This window comes from Rissa tridactyla, chromosome 24 (genome assembly GCF_028500815.1).
Source record: "Rissa tridactyla isolate bRisTri1 chromosome 24, bRisTri1.patW.cur.20221130, whole genome shotgun sequence".
Lineage (NCBI taxonomy): Eukaryota > Metazoa > Chordata > Aves > Charadriiformes > Laridae > Rissa > Rissa tridactyla.
The window spans coordinates 1454023-1474968 of NC_071489.1; the positions used below are offsets into that span (position 1 = coordinate 1454023).

Here is a 20946-nt window from a genome sequence, read left to right on the forward strand (position 1 = left end):
CGCAGCCGGCTGCAGCCCCGGTGCCGCTCACACCGGCTCCACCATCTCCCGGAGCCGGGGCCAAACCCCGCCCAGGGCCGGGAGGCGGCGGCGGGCGGAGGGAGGAGGCCGGGCCGGGGGGGGTCGGGGGGGCTGCGGGGCAGCGCCCGGCCGGGGAACGGCGGCCCCGCTTCGGCAGCCCCCCCCCCGGGCCCCCGCCAGCATCCTCCCCCCGGCTGCCTGCAGCATCATCCTCCCGGGCCCCTCCAGCATCACCCACCCCCCCATCACCTCCAGCATTTTAGCGGCCCCCCTCGGGAATTATCCCCCCGCCTCAATCCCCACCAACATCTTAGTGGCCACCTCCAGAATCATCCGCCCCCCCCAGCCCCCTCCAGCACTCCCCCCAAAAACCCTCTCCTCCAGCGTCACCCCCCAATCCCTCTCCAGCATCATCTCTCTGATCCCACTTGAGCATCACCCCCGCTTGCCCCCCTCCAGGAGCACCCCTTGATCCCCTCCAGCACCCCCTCCAGAACATCTCCAGCAGCACCCCCCGGCAGCACTCCCCAGCTCCCCTCCAGCATGTCCCCCTAATCCCCCTACAGCATCCCCCCCAGCTCCCCTCCTGGCCTCCCCCAGCACGCTCCCACCCAACCCACCCCCCCGATGCAGCCAGCCCTGCTCCCCCCCCGCCCCCGACTCCAGCCCGGGGCAAACCCAGCTCTTTGCTCCCCCAAAGACCCCGCTGCTCCAGCGGGAAAGTGGCAGAAACAGGGTCGGGGGGAAATGGGTATTTCCCCCTCCAAGAGGCATTTCACCCTTGAAACGCTGCTGTGCCCCAAACGACTGAGGGCTCCGGACGGACTCAGCCGCTACAATTTTATTTCCTTTACAAGCCCAAAACCATTGAATATTTTCAAGAGAAACTGGGCTCAAAACCCCCCTTCAATCTTTCACGTGGGGAACCGGCCGCCAGGCTGGCCCCGCTGCAGCCATCGCCCCCACAGCCCTCCCCACTAGCCCCAGTTGCCTGTTTTTCCCCAAGAAAGGCCTTTGGCAAAAATCTTAAATGAAACATAAAATCCCCCCCGCCCCAAAAACCACCCGCCCAAGATATTGCTGTCAGCTAAAACCCTTTTAGTGACAATACTTGAAAATCAATGAATTGCTGGAAAATGTACGTTCTTTGCTCCATCTTCCAGTTTTAGCCTCCTTGAGCTCATGTCCGAATGCAACGGGATCAAGAAACATTTCTCTTCCATTAATGGGAGATGAAAATAGAGCTCAGTTATTAATTAACAGAGCCATTAGCCATTTCCCATCCTCGCTGGTGGCACAGATGGGTTCCTGCTGCAGGTGCAGGGGAGATGATCCCCCTTTCCCTTATTTCCGATGACAATTCCCAGAACGATCAAGACATTGGGGACAACCACGGTAGTCAGAGGGAGTTTTTCCTTTGAGAAATATTGTTCTTGCTGCAGAAAATGTAAATTTTTCATCACTCTCCCATCGGAGGGATTAAATTTCCCCTTCCTGCCCCGTTTCTTTTGGCTCCTCTGAAAACGTGGCCCCGAAAGAGTCTGCTGTCGGAGTTTGGGGTGTTCACACCTGTTCGGGGTGTGCTTGCACGTGTGCACGCGTGTGTGCACGCTCTCAGGACACCCGGGCTCAGGACACTCAGTCTCAGGACTCGCCCCAGCACCCGGGCAGCCCCTTCTCCCTCCCCATATCCAGGGTCCTTAATTAGAAAACTCAACAACTGAACATTTTCCACCCAAATCTGGTTTTCAGCTGTTAATTTTGCTGGCTTGGGGCTCTCTAGGAGCGTTATTGCCTGTTCCAGCTTTTTCAAGCCTTGGTTTGAAAACAAGAGCCAAGGGAGGATGCACACGCTCCCGTGCTTGCCCGACGCATACGCCCAGCAGCAAGAATTGAAGCAGGTTTAATCCAGTCTTGATTTTCCAATGTCTCCTTACGGGAAACTGCCCTCGCCCAGCTCCTGCCTTTTCCGAAATGACACCCACCCGGGAGCCGAACCTGGGCAAAAACAATAACATCCCACCCACTCTCCGCAGCTAAGAGAAGCACCCTGTATTTAAGGTTATTTAGGAAGCAGAGGCGCCTTCACGCCAGTGGAAAGTGCTGGATTAAAAAAAGCAGCTCCTGTGTCATTGTGGACCATCTGGCTGGGAAGGGGGTGACTAATTACACCGTACAACGCGACAACTAAAAATATAAAGAAGCGCGTTGGGAAAGGCCAAGCTGCAAAGCGAAGTTTGTTGCACTTCAGGTGCTCGACTGTCCCCAGTCACCAGGGATGGAGCATCGGGCCCAGATTTCGGCAGGGGTGACCCCCAAACACACGCGGTGGGATTTTTCACATCGTTTTGGGCAATACGGTGCCGCAGCCGCTCATGGAAACCAGCGCTGCGCCACGGTTGCTTTGACTCTTGAGAAAAGCCATCTGTGCTTGCGATTTTTAAATTAAATTTACCGGCCACGCTCTCAAAGTAAAAAGAACCGGGCTGGTTTTCTTCCTTCCGGCAAATTCTGAGTGGCTGTTACAATTTTATGCCAAAATTTATGTCTCTCCTTGCTCCAGTTCGCTTTCAGATCTGGCGTTTCCAGGAACTCGGCACACTGGGAAATTATATTTTCTTCCAGGCCCAATAGAAAAGCACAAAACACTCCAAAATCATCCCACCAGCTAACTGATTTGAGGAAACCACAGGAGGAAACCTGGAGCAGGAGATGGTAGTGCGAAAGTTGCACCGTGACCTTGATAAAACCCCCTTCGACTTTCAGTGAAATAAAGGTCCTGATTCTGCCCTGGGCAGAAAACAGCTCCGATATCCACGTGAACTGAGGAACCAAACTCAAAGCTGTGGCTCTAAAGAAAGAAGCCGTAGGATTTGTCTCGGAAAAGTCCTTGGAGAAATGGCTTCTCCCCACACGAAGCCCCAGCGAACCAGGGAGCCCGGCGCTGCCAGCCTGGAGCCTGCCCCGTCCACGTCGGTCCCCGCCTTGTCTGAAAGGACGAGATCCTGGGGACGCACAGATGTTTGTCATCAGCTCCGCCACAGTCCCAGCAAATTCATAAACGCGGCTCCATTTCTGGGAAGAGACTTGAGTCATGACTATTATCTGTGCTGCTGAAGATGAGATGCCGGAGATCGCAATTAGCCCCGATCCATGGAAGCAGAGGAGAATCTGGCTGTTGGTTTCAATGCAAGTTGCCTCAAAGATGGGATGCCAAATCCATTTCAGAAGCAACTCGAAAAACACAAAGGCCTGAGATGAGGTTTCTCCAAAGAAATAAAAAGGCCTATTTGAGGATTTGGAACTAATCCATGCTGCGTGCCTCAGTTTCCCCACCTCTGCAGGTGAATTCCTTTGCAAAACACACAGGCAGCCACTGGCGGAGAGTGCTACGTAACGGTCAAACTACCGGTGCTGATGGTGAACTAATATAATCTTAATTCTAGTTGCGTGGATGGCACCCTCGCAGGCAATTACTTGCTCCTGTTGTTCAGGACGAGATTAAAACCTTACTTGAGGGCAAACCACAGCCCGGCGAGGTTCACCCAGCTCTGGGACCAGAAGCTGCACCCTCCGCATGCCCCCGTCCCTCCCACCGCCTCCCAGAGCCGGTCGTTCAAAAGACGTTTTCCCCAAGAGACCTCATAGAAACTGGGGACAATAACACCCGTGTCAGTCACCTCCCCGCGCTGCAGGAGCCCCTTTCTGCTCTGCTGCTCTCCAAACACAGCGGGACCTGAGCCAGGAGAGACGACCCCGTGCCGATGGGTGCTGATAAGCCTCCTCCCACCTGGAGAGGGATCAATTCAATTCCATAAATTGGAGCTGATGAGGTTTTAATAGCAGTGAGAAGAGCTCTCGGTTATGCCCCTCTGGGACACACACGGAAGGTGTGATCCAGTCCCCGTCATCGCGCCATTGAGCCTCTCTCAAAAGGCCAATTCAGGTTTACTGACCGTGAAAACCTCACGATTCTCCCACCCAACCTTCCATGCTCTTGGAAAACGCCAATGTGACTTTTCAAACATCCCTGTCTATTTGTGGAAAATTCTTTTCTACTCAGTTAAAGGCGAATTTTGATAAAGTTCCATTTCCTGTTGAGTTACAGCTCCCCTGCTCAGCCCCACACAAGCCCAGACCCCAGGACAGAAGCTGCTTTGATATCCACGAAGCTCAAAAAGCCAAAACACACCCAGGGCCTTCAGCTGGCCCCTCAAGCAGTGCATCAGGGATCGAGTTTGGGAGCATGCTGGATTACAGGGAAGAGGACTGCCACCTGAGCTGGCCCCGCTCAAAGCCAGCGGCAGGATCTCGTGAAGGTCCAGAGGTCAGCTCAGGTGGCCCATCACGTTGGTTGAGGTGCAAATATGCAGATTTCCGACCATGAAGACAAGCCCTACTTCATATGGGCTAAGACGTGCTTTAAATAGTCTGCTTGGCCCACGGCGTCCAATGGGAAAATCTCCTGGCAAATGTCACAAGCCTGAGCATCCTCGGAGGCGAGGACGGCGCCTTGCCCGAGCGTACCGTCCTCCAGCATCCAGCCCGGCGTCCAGGACATCTGCGAGGAGCGAAGGGGAAAAGCGGTCAGTGGGAACAGCAGAAGCAGCCTCTTTTCACGCCCCCAGCTGTGTCCAGCCTCCATCCTGGCATCTGCCACGCTGAAGCGCAGCCTCCAAAAGCAGACACCGCATTTTTGTGCCCACAGAAAGGCTGGGCTAAGGGCTGGAGTCCCTCCTCGCCCCATCCTCACCAACATCCACCGGAGGATCCGTATGGCACCTGAGCACCCCCCATCGCTTATCCCTCAGCAGCTACAATCACTATCCAAGCCAGAACATGAGAAAAGTGCTTTTGTAAGAAGCAAACTGCCGCGCATTTGTAATTTCCTTTTTGTGCCATTATCATTTAAGTGCTGATAAGGCACATTAGGGCTTTACCAGACAGACACCGCTTCCACTTTCTTTCTTCTCTTTCTTCTTAAAAAGAAACTAGCTTCTAAATATAGCCCAGGATGAAAATCAATAGCTTTCCCCATGAATATGTAGACACGGCAGTCGTGAAATAATTTTTAAGGGCCTCATTTGGAAGAAGAAATGAAAGGAAATGGGCTTGGCATTACAGGAACCCTCGCTGGTAAGTTCAGCGTTGGTGTCCCACCCATAACACACATTGTGAAGGCCTACTAGGAGGACAGAGTTTAGGATGTCTTTAGAAATCATCCTTTTCAGGGCACACAAATCAAAGAGAATAAAGGAAATATTTAAGAGCTCATTCAATTTGCAGATCCAAAGGAGGTCGATACAGTTCTTCCCCCCGAGACTGGATCGGCTGCTTCAAGGGTTCCTCATTGCCTCAGAAAGGATCACGGGAGGGACTTCTCCAAAATGCCTCAGGTGCTGCTTGGCAGCCAGATCCCAGGGGCTTTTATTTACCTAATTCCCCTGGGAACCGGAGAATCGGGTGCCTAGAGACCTTTTCAGGACGTAACTCTAAACCTCCACTCTGCCACAGCTTCCCAAGTGCTACAGCAGGGCTGATGGAGGGGATGCTGAAGTCTGACACGTGCCATTACGCCAGGAAGAGCACGCAAAAGTCACAGAAAAAACTCCCCATCAAGCCTCACAATTTACCTTCATGGGTCCTCGGATCTCTACCGGGACGTTAGCCTCAGCAGGCGGAACGCTTTCCCTGGGATCATCTTCCCTCTGAAGGGCTTCTGGGGCTTCATAAAGGTCCAGAAGAGTCAGGAAGGAGTCCCCGACAACTGGGTTTGGTGCCGCAAACTCCTGCGGCCTGCAGCAAGCTCTCACTTCTTCTTTGGGGGCTTTCACAGTTGGAAGCATCCTACAGGTTTTCAGCCACATGTTTATATCCACCCTCTCGCTCCTCTCCGCCTTGTTGCTGCCAAAAGCTAGGGCAAGAGCTGCTCCTCCAGTTCCAACGCCGAAGACGCTGCCATTCACGGCGCTTGGTGAGTACTTGCCATCGAAGCCAGGCAACATGCCAGCAGCGTGCGGCTGCACCAGGGGATGAGCAGAGCCCTCCAGGTTGGAGGTGGCAGATACTGGGGCCTCAGAGCATTTCTGGTGGCTGTCCAGTGGCCTTTCGCCTTCCTCTGTGACCATATCCTCCGTGCACTGGATCGGCAGCGACACAGGGATATCTTTGAAAGAAAGCAAGCCAGAGCAGTCATTCCTGGGGCTTAACAGCGTTTGTGTTTTCCCTTCCCATTGCCTCACTTTCCTCTTGCGCTTGCGAAACAACTGGGCGCTACCTCCTTGCTGGCAAAGCTCGCCTGTCCCCATCGCTCGACTAAATACGAGGAGGCTGGACCAGCGAAGAAAAGGCATGTGAGGACAGCCAGAGAGGGCTGAGAGTCAGAGGAGTGTTAGCTACCTTAGGAGATGTTGAGACATCACCGCATCCCCAAAAGCTGGGCTGATTCCAGTAACGGCTTTGGTTTGCGTCCTCTTTGGAGACATTTATTTGCGCACAAGCCCCGGGAAGGACACACAGACGGCGGAGCTGTAGGGAAAGGAGGCGAGTGCAGGGGTGGGGAGCATGATGGCCGGCCCAGCAGCTGGTTTTGCAGCACATGGCAGTCGTTTGCCCGAGCCAATCCCTCCTGACCACAGAAAACACCCTGCGGGAGTGATGTGACTGCTTGCGGGGGACAGACGAGTGCATGGACCACAGCTGGGGGACCAGGAGGGAGATTTCTCGCTGGGGAGGGCGAGAACATTTCCCCAGGTGGTTTCCAGGCTTTGGAGGCTGCACTGCCACCCCTGCTTCCCAAAACTGCTCGAGGCAAAGGGTACCATCTGCCCCACGCTCCTTCCCCCTCTCCCCAGGGGCAAGAGGTGTGAATAAGCAGCAGCACACCTGCGGCGGTTTTAACATGACTCTAAGCAGACACACGCACACATTACTCCACATTTGATGGAGACGGCGAAGCCAAAAAGCCACGCCAGCCAGCACGGGTTGCAGAGCACACTTCTGTCTTCAACCGGCTTCACATAAGCCCCACTTTCCCCAGCAAACTCCTTGCCAGCATCAGGACAAAGGTCCAAATTACATTTGTCAGCCTGGATCTGCAGTTTCAATGCACTCTGCCCGGCCCCGCATCTTACCGAGGACGGGTCCCTTCCTGGCCGTCAGCTTCTGGAGGAGCTGGCCCTGCTTGGTGCACAAATCCTGCAGTCTGGCGACCTCCTCACAGAGCTGGAGGAATATTTCTTCCATCTCCATCGTGCCTGATCAGGAGAAAAGCAAGAGGAAATGACCAGCTGTGTGTTACCCAAAGGCGGCGAGGTTACCCCGAGCTGGTGGGATGGGGAGGACTGGGCTCAGTGGTGCTGCAGGATCCCTTGAGATCCCACGTGCTCATGACCATGGGACTGCAAAGAAAGAAGCACTCCCACTTCTCTTACAATTTACACAGAAAAAAACTGAAAAGGGAAGTGATTCTGTCCAAGTCAGGGGTTAACTGAACAGTCAAGTTGGGCTTTTCCACCCCTCAGCCCGCAGCTGCCACGAGCTCAGCTCCAACCGACCAAAAAGTCCCGTTTATTGAAAAATCTACCTGGAAAAAGTTGCATTTCCCATTCACTTAGCACCAAGGGGTCTAATTTTTTGTGCAGTGGCATGAGAGCAAACTCCCAACAACAAATCCTAACAAGCAACCGCGCCCAAGCATGGGGGCACAATTCCCTTTTCTCAAGATGCTCAGCCCCGAGCTGCCCCTTCTGCTCTCCAAAACACCCTGCAAATTAAAATGTAGCTCATGCCCACACAGTATGCGTTAACCAAATATTGTTACTACAAAGAAAAATCTCTCTGCATTGTGTTCAGCACATTTCTCCTTGCTTTAACAGCTGTATTGTGGATTAGACTTTCCAGTTTTACCATATTGCACCAATTATTACCAGTCTGAAAGATAATAAATAAAACCAAAGCTCGATACAAATCTGCAAGCCATCTGCAAAGTACATTTTAATTTGAAAGATTCGTGCGATCCCGATTAGCATAAATATGCAAATCGGCTTTGCTTCCTGTCATATTTTCCAGGTTCGCTACCGCTCAGCGCTGCAAATTTAAGCTCCGGCTCTGTAATTAGGGGCTTGGCTGATGGGTTTGATGGGGCCTCCTCTGATGCCCGGGGCGATGTGGATTCCCCAGTAGGGGCGAAAAGGCAGAAATCCCGACCGGCCCGAAGGAAACGCACCCGGCGCAAGGAAAACTGCAGACAAAATGGTAAGGTTCACTTCCAGTGCAGGTATTTCGGCGCTTCTCACACCACTGTGACTGCATCATGTTTTCAGCTGTTTGGTTGAAAAATTCTTAAAATTTTTCTTAAAAGCCAAGGATAAACATTTTGCACCCTCCAAAGCAGCTAACTCCAGAGCTAACATATCAAATTAAAGGTTAAGAGGATATATTTTGTCTGAGAGTTATATATAGCTATGCCAATTAATTATTAAGAAGAGTGTGATTTGGAGCTGTCATACCCAAGCAAGCCTGTATCGATTTTGTACGATCCCTGCTGTTTTTTTCAGTAGTTAACTGCTTCTTCATTTCCCCCAAATTACTTTTGTGACACTAGGTGGACGGTGCACCAGGCGATTTTTAATCTCCTGCATAACTTGAAAAGCCTTTCACAAATTGCAATTAAAGGAAGCAATCCCAGAACACAAAAATCCTGGGGAAATCGGATGCTCAGGGTTCACCGAGCAACTCAGAGGGGCAGGACCTGCCTTCAGCCGCGTTCTCCCTCAGTGCCAGGGAACAGGGCTGGCTTGACGCGGTGAAAAGCCCATCCCCACCCCATCCCCCGCGACAGGGCCCGGCGTGGACCCTGGGAAGCCAAAAAAGCTCCATCTTCCACAGAAGCCACTTACTCTGGCGGGGGGCCCTCCTTCCCCCGGCTGGGCAGCCGCGGCGCGACATCGGGCTCAGCGAGTTGCAGCTGAAAAAAAGTTCAGCAGCAGCAAACTTGGGGGTAGGGAATTTCCCCTGCAGTTTGTGTGCTAAGAGCGAAACTTCTGCATGACGGCGAGGCAGGAAACAAAGCGGCAGTGAATTACAGGCAGCCGCTGCGCAAACCCAGGGTTTAAATTTAGCACTGAAAAGCACAGGAGATGATTATGAAGGCCAAGGGTGGCCTCATGGCGGGTGAGTGTTGGCTCCTCTCTGCATCGCACCCGGTGAGGCAGGTGCCTTTTCAGTGACTCAGTTTCCCCCCACCTTTCTCTAGTGACTCGTTAGTGCTATAACGTGGAGGCTGCTGGGTATTTGTGCGTCTGCGGTGCCCTGGAGTCCTGCCTCACTTATCCCCTGTAAGGGAGCTAATATTCAAGCTAATATCCCAATAATCCAAATTAATACTCACTCTGCCGCAGGTCAAATCCCCCAAATCCTCTGTACAGCACAGGAGACAAGGCTAAATCCTCAGCTGGGTGATTAAAACCTGCCCAGGGCTCATCCCTCCGGGATCCCGGAGAAGCCGCTGGGGTTTTCCCCATCACCCTCCTACATGTCTCAACAACAGCCTCTCCTGGGGTGCACAGGAGGCTTGGGGACTGCTCATGCCCTTCCTTACAAGCGCAGGAATCCCCTGCCGAAGGGCTTGTAGCTGTCACATAGTCCCTGAAGCGGCTTTGGGCGGCTCTTTCACACCACCAATATCTCACCTGGCTTTTCCAGGGAGTTTTTGTACGGTGCCTAGCAGCTGCTGATCCTCAGGCAGAAGCTTCATGAAGATACCACCATCTAGTGTTAAGGACGGGCCTTGAGGAGGCAGGAAACGGGGTGCTGGGAGCGGGGGGCTCATCCTTTGGGGCTGCCGCTGCATCGCACACCGGGGGTGTCATGGCCCTGTCCCCAAGCTTGGGCTCGGGGCACCGGTGGAGAGCAGCAGCTGGTGCAATCAGCAGGTCAATGGGAAGATCGTGGCTAATAAGGGATGACACAGAGGGATGGGAATAATTAGCAAGTTCCCATGTTGACAGTCTATTTATAGGAACCGGTGTGCTCACAAAAATTATGATTGCATCTTGGTATAAACGATGGTAAATAAACTCCCATCCACGGTGAACCCCTGCCCCAGAGCCAGGAAGCTCAGGAGGCTCCGCAGTGCCTGCGGAATAATTACTATATAAGAATAATAACAACAAACGCGGCACGAACTGAGGGGCAGGCTGGGTAGGAAGGGCACCATGCCATGGGCAGTACAGGACCTATACCTCCCAGCAGCACCCCTACTGCCAGGCCTTTACTGACCCCCAGCACACCTGGGGGCAGGCCCCTATGGCCTCTATAGGCCCCTGTGGCTCGCGGCACCCCCAGTGCCAGACCCCTGTGGCCCTTGTGGCTTCTATAGGCCCCTGTGGCTCGCGGCACCCCAAGTGCCAGGCCCCTGTGGCCCTTGTGGCTTCTATAGGCCCCTGTGGCTCACGGCACCCCCAGTGCCAGGCCCCTGTGGCCCTTGTGGCTTCTATAGGTCCCTGTGGCTCAGGCACCCCCAGTGCCAGGCCCCTGTGGCCCTTGTGGCTTCTATAGGCCCCTGTGGCTCGCGGCACCCCAAGTGCCAGGCCCCTGTGGCCCTTGTGGCTTCTATAGGTCCCCGTGGCTCCCGGCACCCCCAGTGCCAGGCCCCTGTGGTCCTTGTGGCTTCTATAGGCCCCTGTGGCTCGCAGCACCCCAGTGCCAGGCCCCTGTGGCCCTTGTGGCTTCTATAGGCCCCTGTGGCTCGCAGCACCCCAGTGCCAGGCCCCTATGACCCCGGCACCCCCTGCGCCCCAGGTGTCAGGCCTATGGGCCGCTCCCACTCACGGCACCCCCCGTGCCCACGGCCCCCACAGACCCCCGTCCCCGTCGGTACCCCGCTCTCAGGCCGCCGTCGCCCCCCGCCGTGAGGCCGTCGCGGGTCCGTCGGGCGGCGCTAGGACCGCGGCGTGGTTCGGCCGGGGGTCGGCGCTAGGACCGCGCCGCGACACCGTCCCCCCCCCACCTCGTGCACCTGTACCCCGGGGCGGCGGCAGGTGGCAGCGGTGGCCCCGCCCCGCCCGCGCGCGCCCGCTCCGCCCCGCCCCGCCCCGCCCCGCCCCGCCCCGCCGAGACCGCACCTGCGGCCCGCGCGCGCCGCCGCCGCCGCCGAACCGGGTGAGCGGGGACGGGGACGGGGTAGGGGGAGTGAAGGGGGTCCCGGTTCCGTCCCCGTCCCCGTCCCCGTGCACCGGGCGTGCCCGTGCGCACTGGGGAAAGGGGCTGGTCCGGAGCCTCCGCCTCAAGGGTAGGGGAAGCCGGGGGACCCCGGTGCGGAGCCCGGTTTGAGGGTGCAGGTGCCGGTGCGGAGCCCCCTCCGGGAAAGAGGCGGGGGGTGCCGGTGCGGAGCTTCCTCCCCTACCCCGGGGGACGGGGGTCTGGTCCTGGGGTTCCCGGTGCGGAGCCCCCGCCCCGTGGGAAGGCGGAGCTGGGGGGTCCCGGTGCGGAGCATCCCCCCCGGGGCAAAGGGTCCGGGGGGTCCCAGTGCGGAGTTCCCGCCCCGGGCAAGCGGGTCCGGGCGGTCCCGGTGTGGAACAACCCCCCTCCCGTGGGAAAGGGGAGCTGGGGGGTCCCGGTGCGGAGCTCCCCCAGGGAAGGGGCCAGGGTGTCCGGTGTGGAGCCCTCTGGAAGGGTCTGGGGTCCCGGGATGGAGCCCCCCGGGGAAGGGGGGCCCGAGCTGGACCCCCCCACGGGTCTGCATGGCTCCATGCACCGCGGAGAGCAGGATCCGGCCCCCTCCCACCCCCACGGCGCATCCCAGCTCCCACCCCCGGCAGGGCAGAGCTGCCCCCCAGCCCGTCTCCGGGGGTCCGGGCCCCCCATCACCGGGAGCGGGTCCGGGACCCTGAAGACTCATCCCAACCGGGGAGAGTCCAGCACCTCGATGGTGGGAACCCCATGGGACCCCCCCACCTTCCCCTCGCACCCCCCAGCATCACCGGTTCCTAAAACCAGCGCCATGCCGCGATCCTCCGGCGCGAGGAGCTGAATCCCACCAGCAGCACCAACTGTTTCCTGGCACCACTGGTACCGGACCCAGCTTTGCCCCGCTCACTGCCGGTGGTGGGGTTGGGGGGGTGTCCAGGATTGCCCCCTGCTTCCCGCCCTTGGCTTTCTGCAATCCCGACGGCTTCTGACGTCGCGGTGGTGGCCACGGGCTCGCTGCCACGTGGAGCGCATGGCCACGTTGATGGCAGCCACTCTGTTTGCTCCCAGCGTCATGTCAGCATTGATTTGATTTTATTTGATTTGACTGATTTTCCCCCTTTTTTTTGCCCCGTCTGCTGGGGAACTCTCTCTCGATTTCCCCCTCTTCCCGCAATTCCTTCCTCCCACGCCGCAGAGAATGCTCCAGACGCCACCAAATTCCCACCAAAACCCCCTTTTTCCCCTTTTTTGAACCCTACGGGCTCCCCCGGGTAATTTTGGGGCTGGTTTTCCCGGGAGGAGGGTGAGCGCCATCCCCACATGGGATTTTTGGGATGGGCTGGATGGGCTGGAGCAGCATCGGCCCCTGGACTGGGGGCAGAGAGTACAAGGAGCTCGTTGCAAAATCCACCCCCACACTTACTAGAGTATTTGGGGGGGGGGGGGGCGGTATTTTGGTTTTGGGGGTTTTTTGGGAAGGGCCTGGGGGGGGAGGTTGGGGTTGGAGGCCCCTCGGGAGCTGGCATGCGCCGTTGTGCACGAACCCTTGCCCAAGTGCCGCCCTGGGGTTTATAGCATCGCACAGCTAACGAGCGTGCTTCATTACGTGGTTGCGTTAGTCACAGCGATGTGGCAGGAAGAAGACTCTCAGAGAGATGTAGAGATAGTGGAAACAGGGTTTTCCTCCCCAAAAAGGGACTGCTCTTCACCGCTTGACTCCTTGCACGACAGCGGCTTGCACCGTGCAATGAAAGCAGCAGGTCTCAGCAGCGCAAGTGGGAGCATCTTTGCTCAGATACAAGCAGAAATTGAGGTGGATTTTTTTTTTTTTTCCTTAATTCTGCTTTTTTTCCCCCTGCCCTTCCCCGTGGAGCTGGTGCCGCTCGGTCCTGCCGTGACTCGGGAACGGTCGCCCTTGGCAGTGAAGCGTGGTCCGGCCACGGCTTTGATCCCCACAGCGCTGAAGGCGGTGACCCCGGGGACCGCCTCGTCCTTCCTCCTTCACCAGCCGAAGCTCCCTCGCCCTTGAAGTTGCTGGCAGGTGCCCTGCTCCGCTCCGGGGCCGCACCATTTCCAAGGCGATAAAAAGAAAAGGGAAAAAAGAAAAAAACAAAAAAAGAAATAAAGGAGGAGGGGGGGACCCCGAAGCGGAGGAGGAGGAGGAGATGCCAGTGAATGGCTCCCGCGGAGCTTCTCCATGCTCCGGCGGCAGCGGCTCACAAAGAGCAGCCACGGGAGGTTTGCTGGTGGTGGGAAAGCTCAGCCGGTCACGGTGCTTTCGCCGGGTCGCAGCGGAGACTTTGTAGCCAGGGCTGAGCTCTCGGTGGCCACTGCGCCAGGCAGGGCACCGCACACCGAATCTTCAGCCAAAACCGCAGCCCTGCGGGGTCTTGTTTCCTTCCCAGCGACGCTGCAGGCAGGGAAAATACCCAGGGAAAGGCTTTTTTCCATGCAGCCACAAATATTTCAGCAAATTTTAGCTTCGTTCTGGTGGTCCCGGCGTGCGTGGGGAAGTGGCGGGGGGGGGGGGGATGCCGCAGCCGGCTCGGTCGCAGGAGGAACTGCTGGGGACGTCCCACGCTCGTGATGGCCAGATCCAGGACATCTCACGGCAACTTTCAAACCTCACTTTCTTTTTCCTGATGTTTTATTTTCAGTGTGGGTTTGCGGGCTGGAGGGGATTGCAGGGGTCTCACCTGCTGCGTAGCAGGGAATGAACTTTGTATTAATATATAATTAATAGTAACATCAAGGGGATGCACCCAAAGTGCATCCAGTCTGTGAATTAACCTGCGGGTGTTTCTCCTTCTCCCCCAGCTAGCAGAGCGGAGCCAGAGCATCATGAAGCACCCTGAGACCCCACGGCCCTGAAACACCCGTCGCCGCAGGGAGGACCCTCCGGAAACCACACGAAAAAATAAAATGAGGCTCTTCCGGAGACGTTACAGCCCCTTGAAGGTGGCTTTGGCAGGCGCCGTCTTCGTCATCTTCCTCTTCATCCTGCAGAAGGATGTGGGGAACAAGGACCCGAGCGAGGAGCCCTGGCTGAAAAACATCGTCCAGGGGAAGGACCAAGTCCTGGACCTGATGCTGGGCGCCGTCAACAACATCCGAGACTCGATGCCGAAGCTGCAGATCGGGGCTCCGGTTCGGCAGGAGGAACCTCTGCCCAGCGCCCGCTCCTGCCCCCCCGGCGTCTACACGGCTGCAGAGCTTCGGCCGCTGATGGAGAGACCCCCCCAAGACCCCGCCAGCCCCGGAGCCGATGGCAAAGCCTTCAAAAAGGATCGCTGGACGCCAGAGGAGACGAAGGAGAAGGAGCGAGGTTACGAGAAGCATTGCTTCAACGCCTTCGCCAGCGACCGCATCTCCCTCCAGCGAGCGCTGGGACCCGACAGCCGCCCGCCGGAGTAAGAGCCCTCCCCCGGAGCCGTGGGGGTCCATTGGCTCCCGGGAGGGGGCAAGTTTAAGGGGACATAAAAGCAGATCAGGAGCGGGATGTCACCGAGCGTGGCAGAGGATCAAACAGAGCGAGGGCTGAAAAAATACCTATATTTATTATTATTTTTTCCATAATTTTTGTCCTCTTGGGGTTGGTTTTTAACAGCAATGGGCAAAAGCCAGCGGCGGCTCTTTGTGTCTCTGTGTACCTGCTCACAGCTGGGTGGCTCCGGCATCTTCCCCCCCCCTTTCCCTCCTCTCCCTCTTTTATTTCAGCCGGCTCCAGTAATCGGACTTTTTCTTTTCTTAGCCGAGTGGAACAGCCTCAGATCCCGCTGGGGTCAGGGCCGGGGGGGGAGCGAGAAAAGCAGCATAAACTGGAGAGATTTCCTCGCCTGCCCGCCAGCCATGGGCTGCCAGATTAAAGCATGCCCCCCCCCGACCCCTGTCTGCTCGGGGGGGTGGGCTGGGGATTTTGGGCTGGGGAAAAAAAAGGCTTGAATAGGAGGTAGAAACTCAGCCCTGGCATGCAAAGCGGCCCCCCTGCCCCCCCGCCGGCAGGCGATTATCCGTGCTTAGCAGGTGTAGCGGTGACAATGGGGGGGACATGGGGGCCAGGCGGGCGGCAGGAATGGGATTCACTCGACTGGCGGCGGGGGGAGAGGTAGAAATCCATTGAAATCAAAGCGGTGACGAGCTGAGAGCCGCCGGGGCCAGGAGCCGCCCTGCTGCCGTGGGGTTTGAGGGGCACGAGGGGTGTTTCTGCCGTGGCCCCCGTCCCTGTCTTGCTTAGACCGCTGCTTTTCTCTCTTGGAGGTGCATCGACCAGAAATTCAAGCGGTGCCCCCCCCTGCCCACCACCAGCGTCGTCATCGTCTTTCATAACGAAGCTTGGTCCACGCTGCTGCGGACGGTGTACAGCGTCCTGCACGCCTCCCCGGCCCTCCTGCTCAAGGAGATCATCTTGGTGGACGACGCCAGCACCGACGGTGGGTGGGAGCCGTGGCAGGGATGTGGGAGCTGTGGTGGAATGCAGGACCTGTGGCAGGGATGCGGGAGCCGGAGGGATGCAGGAGCCGGAGGGATGCGGGGAGATGCCAAGCGTCTTTCCATTCCTGGGAGCAGCGGTTCCGAACCACTCGGAGGAGAAGCGGCTCATGCCAGCTCTCCCGGGATGCATCCAACAACTCTTCCACGTTGCTTCGCATACGCCCCAGAGCACCCTTGGGGATTTTCCCTTCTCCAGCGCTGCCGTTAACCCAGCCCTGGAGAAAAACCGGGCGCTCCTCCAGCATCCTGCAAATGCCTCATCTGCCGGCCGGTGTGCCTGCCAGGCTGCAATCCTCATTAGCTACACCCAGAGCAAGTTAACGATGTGGTTCAGCGTCGGGGCGCTGGAGGGGAGCGGACTTTGTCCTCGCCCCAGAGATAAACACTCCCTTTCCGCCCACGGTGTCTGCACGGGCTCCCAAGGAGCAGAGACCGCGGGGCGGTGCAGGGCGTTATCACCCGTGAGCTTGGCTCCCGCTGTGGTGGGGACACGGGTGAGATGCTGGTGAGACGTAGGGTCCCTCCTCAGGACGGGTCTCTGGACATCCCAGCTCTCGCTGGGCCATTCCCAGCTTTTGGCTTGGCTGCATCTGCCGAGGAAGGAGAGAAATCCCCATTTCCCAGGGTGACACCTTGTCTGCTCTCTCTTCCCGCGGTGGCAGCCCGGTCCTGGTGACGCTTTAGCCACAGGGCATGAGAATTTCTCGCCCCGTTGTTGCTCTAATCCCTCTTTGGTGGGGGATTAGACCAGCTCCTTTGCAAAACCCACTTTCTTCAGCCAAAACTATTTTTGGATTTTGGGGAAAGGAGACTCTGCGTGTCCCCGGATCTGAACCCGGGTGCGGGGTGTGAGCAGCAGGTGATGGAATGGGGTGGGATGGGGGCAGCAGGGTGGGCTGGTGGGGTGCAGGGACCGTCATCTCCCCCCTCTGACGGAGCCAGTTCTTCTTTCCCCCCCTCCCCAGACTACCTGAAGGATGAGCTGGATCGTTACGTGGAGCAGCTCCAGATCGTGCGCGTCGTGCGGCAGAAGGAGCGGAAAGGGCTGATCACAGCACGGCTGCTGGGGGCCAGCGTGGCCAGTGGGGAGGTCCTCACCTTCCTGGATGCCCACTGTGAGTACCCACCACCTCCCAGGGTCCCCAGGGAGCTGGTGAGGGGGGTGAAGTCGTCCCCGTTCAACGGCCAAACCCTCCCCAATGTCCCAGGCGAGTGTTTCCACGGCTGGCTGGAGCCCCTCTTATCCCGCATTGCCGAAGAGCCCACGGCCGTTGTAAGCCCTGACATTGCCACCATCGATCTCAACACCTTCGAGTTCTCCAAGCCCATCCAGAACGGCAAACAGCACAGCCGGGGCAACTTCGACTGGAGCCTGACTTTTGGCTGGGAGATCGTCCCGCCCCAGGAGAGGCAGCAGAGAAAGGATGAGACCTTCCCCATCAAGTAAGCCATCGATTTATATCCCCTTCGAAACTGGTGTGATGGGAACAAAGGCTGGATGAGCCCTGGGAACGCTGTGTCCAGACCCAAAGGCTGCAAAACGAACGGGCTGAGCGTGCTTCTGGAGGGACTGCCAGGAGTGGCAAAGAGCTGGGTGCCCTGTGCCAGGAAACTGCCCCTCACTCCAGTTATTTTTGCTCCTTTTTCCAACAAATTGGTTTTTTTCCTGTTTGTTTTGGTGCCTCCGGGTGGGTGATGTTGTCCCTTCCCAGTGGAGCTTGGCTTGAGGGATCTCGGGTGGTTTGTACCCAGGAGAGGATGCCCAGCCCCGGTCAGAGAGAAGAAACCCCCACTGGGGTTTGGTGAACACAAACCTCTCGCAAAACCACCTTTGAGTCACCTCCAGCCATCTCTCTGCTCGTGCAAAGTCTTTTATTAAGGATTTAATTGCTGTCTTGCATCTTCTCACTCCTGGATACCCACCTACCTGGGCACAGGGTGGGCACCAGCACTGGCACAGCAGCAAGAAGATGTCACCTGCGGATTGGACTGTACCAAACCCCCTATTTTACCCCCTATTTTGCCTGCAGAGAAACCCTGAATGTTTTTTCCCCCTGTACTTCTCCGTCGGTGCCCCACAATAAGCTGGGTGCTCCCACCGGGAGATACCGGACACCCTGCCTGGCCCCGTCCGCATCCCGTCCCTGGCGGGCCGCCGGGCTGGCTTTGTGCGGAGGTCACCCGGGAGACGTCCCCGTCCCAATAAAGGTCCCTTTTACCACGAGCCACCGGTTTGGCTCCTGGCAGCGTCTCATCTCCGCTCGGCAGGAACGCAGCAGCTCAGAGTATCCTTTTTTTTATTTTTGATTTTTCCTGAATAAAAGCAAGTTTCTGTTCCAGCCTGTTCTAAAGATCAGATGGAAAAGATTAGAGAAGCCGGAGGAGTGAATGGGGCGCCGGCTGCTGCGCTCTAATCTCCCCCCCTTCTTTTTGGCGACAGGTTTTTGGTAACAATATCCCCCTTTTGCTTTGAGGTGAGAGCGGTGGCGAGGCCCCTCGGTGTCATGCTGCCACCGCCGCCTCCGTCCCCTCCTGGCCGCCCTTCGGCCCCTCTGCCAAAGCCACCACACCTGGGGCACAGCTGGATGGGGCAGGGAGATGGGGGGGACACAGCTGCCGAGAGCTCACACCCACCGTGAGTGCCACGATGTCCCCAAAACTCACGACTTCCGCTTTTCTATTTTTATTTTAACCCTACTTTTGTCTCCTTTCTCCCTCCCCCGTAGGTCCCCGACCTTCGCCGGTGGCCTCTTTGCCATCTCCAGGTCCTACTTCGAGCACATCGGCTCCTACGACGATCAGATGGAGATCTGGGGGGGTGAGAACGTGGAGATGTCCTTCAGGGTAAGGCTGGGTCTTCTTCAAAGGGCATCTTCAGGGATGCTCTTTGTTGGGGGGCACGAGGGGGGGGTTGGACCCCCCATGTCTCAGGCGTTGCCTCCCTGTAGGTCTGGCAGTGCGGGGGACAAGTCGAGATCATCCCTTGCTCCGTGGTGGGTCACGTCTTCCGCTCCAAGAGCCCCCACACCTTCCCCAAGGGCACCCAGGTCATCTCCAGGAACCAAGTCCGCCTGGCTGAGGTCTGGATGGACGACTACAAGGAGATCTTCTACCGGAGGAACCAGCAAGCTGCGCAGATGGCCAGAGAGGTACTGTCCACGCCAGCGGGCTCCTGGCTCTCCCGGGCGGAGCTGATCCCGCTGGGAGCAAAAGCCCAAGCAGAGGGAGGAGGTGGGCTCAGCCTGGAGGTGGGAAAGCAGATGCAGGCGGAAAGATGTAGCCAAAAAGCCCTTTTTTTCTATTTGGCCATAATGTTTTCTTGTAGAAAAAACATAATTTATTTTTTTTTAATTTTTAAATTTATTATTTTTTTTTTATACACCAAAAGCTTGATGCCAAAGTGTCCCAGCCCTCTCGGTGAGCGGCCGGAGGCTGAGGGTACCTGCCAGGGACCAGGAATGTCTTGGAAGACCCCACCACCGGTCTGGGTCCTGGTGACAGATGATGACAAAGCCAAGAGGGACCCCTCAGCTCTGAGCCGGGGCTTGGGAGGGGTTTTTCTGTTTTTTCCTTGCTGGCTTCGGAGGTTAGTTTAATTTTCTCACGTGACTTTGTCGATAGAAGACGTATGGTGACATTACAGACCGGCGCAAGCTGAGGGAGCGGCTCCACTGCAAGAACTTCACCTGGTACCTCCAGACCGTCTACCCGGAGATGTTCGTCCCTGACCTGACACCAACCTTTTACGGAGCGGTAAGTACCGGGGTGCCTGGGCTCAGTCTTTGGCTAGAAATAGCCACAGCAGTGAAGTCCCCAAAAGGCTGGGTTTGGGGTTTTTGCATTTAAACCTTCGTGCTGGAGGAGGGTTTTGGTGCAGCCACGTCCGTCACCAGCTGGCAGGGCCGGTTGGGGCTCTGCCTGACAGCGAAAGAGCTGGAATCCGGCAGAGCTGGTTTGGGGCGAGTTGCGGGGTGGGGGACCCGTGGGGACGTGGCACTGGGTGAAATCGGGCGAAAAAGCTGAAAGCTTCCAGGAGCCCCATGCCGACGTTGGCGTGCACAGGGCGCGCTTGAAAAACCAAGCTGGGGACGGGCAGGACATGGAGCACCGGCTCCATCCCTCAGGATGGGGCTGCCAAAAAAAATAAAAATAGCCCTCTTCCTCTGAGCTGCATTTTGGGGGTCCAAGTCCAACCCTCCTCAGCCAGGGCGAGGTGGAAGCAGCTGCTGGATGCAGCAAGGGCCAGGCGCTGGCACCCAGCCGGGTTTTAATTCACCTTCGTTTCCTGAAACCGTGTCCCCGGCAGCTCTCACCTTTGACTCAGTGGGACGGAGGCGTTGGCACGGGCGTTCCTCGCCTCCTGAAGAGGACAAGGGGACCCGGACACAGCTCCTAGTACCGGGATTATGTTTGTACAGCGATAATTAAGTGCCCCACAAAGCCCAAACACAAGGCGGATCCCTACCCCAGGCCCTTGGAGCCCAATTAACCCCCACGCTCATTTCTCCCCCCGTTGCAGATAAAAAACGAGGGCACCAAGAGCTGCCTGGACGTTGGTGAGAACAACCATGGTGGAAAACCGCTCATCATGTACCCCTGCCACGGGATGGGGGGGAACCAGGTGGGCACCCATCAACCCCCAGCAGCTCCCCCTCCTGCAGAACTCCCGGTTTTCCCCCGGGGGTGGCTTTCTCGGGGCACAGCAGCCTGACAGCCGCTCTCTGCTCTTGCCCCCACCCCCCAGTATTTTGAGTACACAAGCCAGCGGGAGCTGCGGCACAACATCGGGAAGGAGCTCTGCCTGCAGGCAGGCTCAGGCTCGGCTGAACTGGGCAACTGCCAGTACCGGGGGAAGCCTGGGAGGGTGCCGGCCAACGAGGAGTGGGACCTGGCGCAGGTGAGGAGATGCGTCTCCACCCTGGGAGTCACCCAAGGGCATGGTGGCATCGTCCCCCCCACACCATGATGATGCTTCTCAGCTGCTTCCCCTCAGTCACATCCTTTCCTCCTCCTCCCGCTGGCATCGCTGAGCTGGTGCCACCTTTGTTTTTCGGCAGGACCGGCTGATTAGAAACCCAGCCTCCGGTATGTGCCTGACAGCACGAGCGAAGCACCCGGCAATGGTTCCCTGCAACCCAGCAGACCCCCACCAGCTCTGGTCCTTCACCTAGCGGGGGGAGCAGCACCCGAGCCCCCCGGCCATCCCCAATCACGCTCAGGAAACCAGAATCCAAAAAAAAA

General features: G+C 57.4%; 2 protein-coding genes across 2 annotated transcripts; one reads left to right on the forward strand and one right to left on the reverse strand.

The window, feature by feature from the left end:
- Nucleotides 1–1096: 1096 nt before the first annotated feature.
- LOC128901293 (uncharacterized) lies at nucleotides 1097–9233 on the reverse strand. Its single transcript, XM_054183192.1, has 4 exons — nucleotides 8922–9233; nucleotides 7155–7277; nucleotides 5655–6187; nucleotides 1097–4582 (listed from the first exon to the last, which is right to left on the reverse strand). Exons 1-4 carry the CDS (start codon nucleotides 8968–8970, stop codon nucleotides 4418–4420), a joined length of 870 nt encoding a protein of 289 aa, XP_054039167.1. The 5' UTR covers nucleotides 8971–9233; the 3' UTR covers nucleotides 1097–4417.
- GALNT6 (polypeptide N-acetylgalactosaminyltransferase 6) lies at nucleotides 8144–20896 on the forward strand. Its single transcript, XM_054183191.1, has 11 exons — nucleotides 8144–8277; nucleotides 14032–14624; nucleotides 15472–15644; nucleotides 16671–16820; nucleotides 16914–17148; nucleotides 18432–18549; nucleotides 18654–18854; nucleotides 19327–19458; nucleotides 20225–20326; nucleotides 20450–20602; nucleotides 20763–20896. The coding sequence occupies exons 2-11, from the start codon at nucleotides 14137–14139 to the stop codon at nucleotides 20874–20876; spliced, it is 1866 nt and encodes a 621-aa protein (XP_054039166.1). The 5' UTR covers nucleotides 8144–8277; nucleotides 14032–14136; the 3' UTR covers nucleotides 20877–20896.
- The last annotated feature ends 50 nt before the right edge of the window (nucleotides 20897–20946 follow it).

Coding starts and splice junctions, on each gene's coding strand:
- GALNT6 (XM_054183191.1), top strand. CDS start 14,137: ATGAGGCTCTTCCGGAGACGTTACAGCCCCTTGAAGGTGGCTTTGGCA. Junction 14,625..15,471: donor CCCGACAGCCGCCCGCCGGA/GTAAGAGCCCTC, acceptor TCTCTCTTGGAG/GTGCATCGACCAGAAATTCA. Junction 20,603..20,762: donor AGGAGTGGGACCTGGCGCAG/GTGAGGAGATGC, acceptor GTTTTTCGGCAG/GACCGGCTGATTAGAAACCC.
- LOC128901293 (XM_054183192.1), bottom strand. CDS start 8,970: ATGTCGCGCCGCGGCTGCCCAGCCGGGGGAAGGAGGGCCCCCCGCCAG. Junction 7,278..8,921: donor AAGGAGGGCCCCCCGCCAGA/GTAAGTGGCTTC, acceptor TCTCCTGATCAG/GCACGATGGAGATGGAAGAA. Junction 4,583..5,654: donor AGATCCGAGGACCCATGAAG/GTAAATTGTGAG, acceptor CGCTCCTCGCAG/ATGTCCTGGACGCCGGGCTG.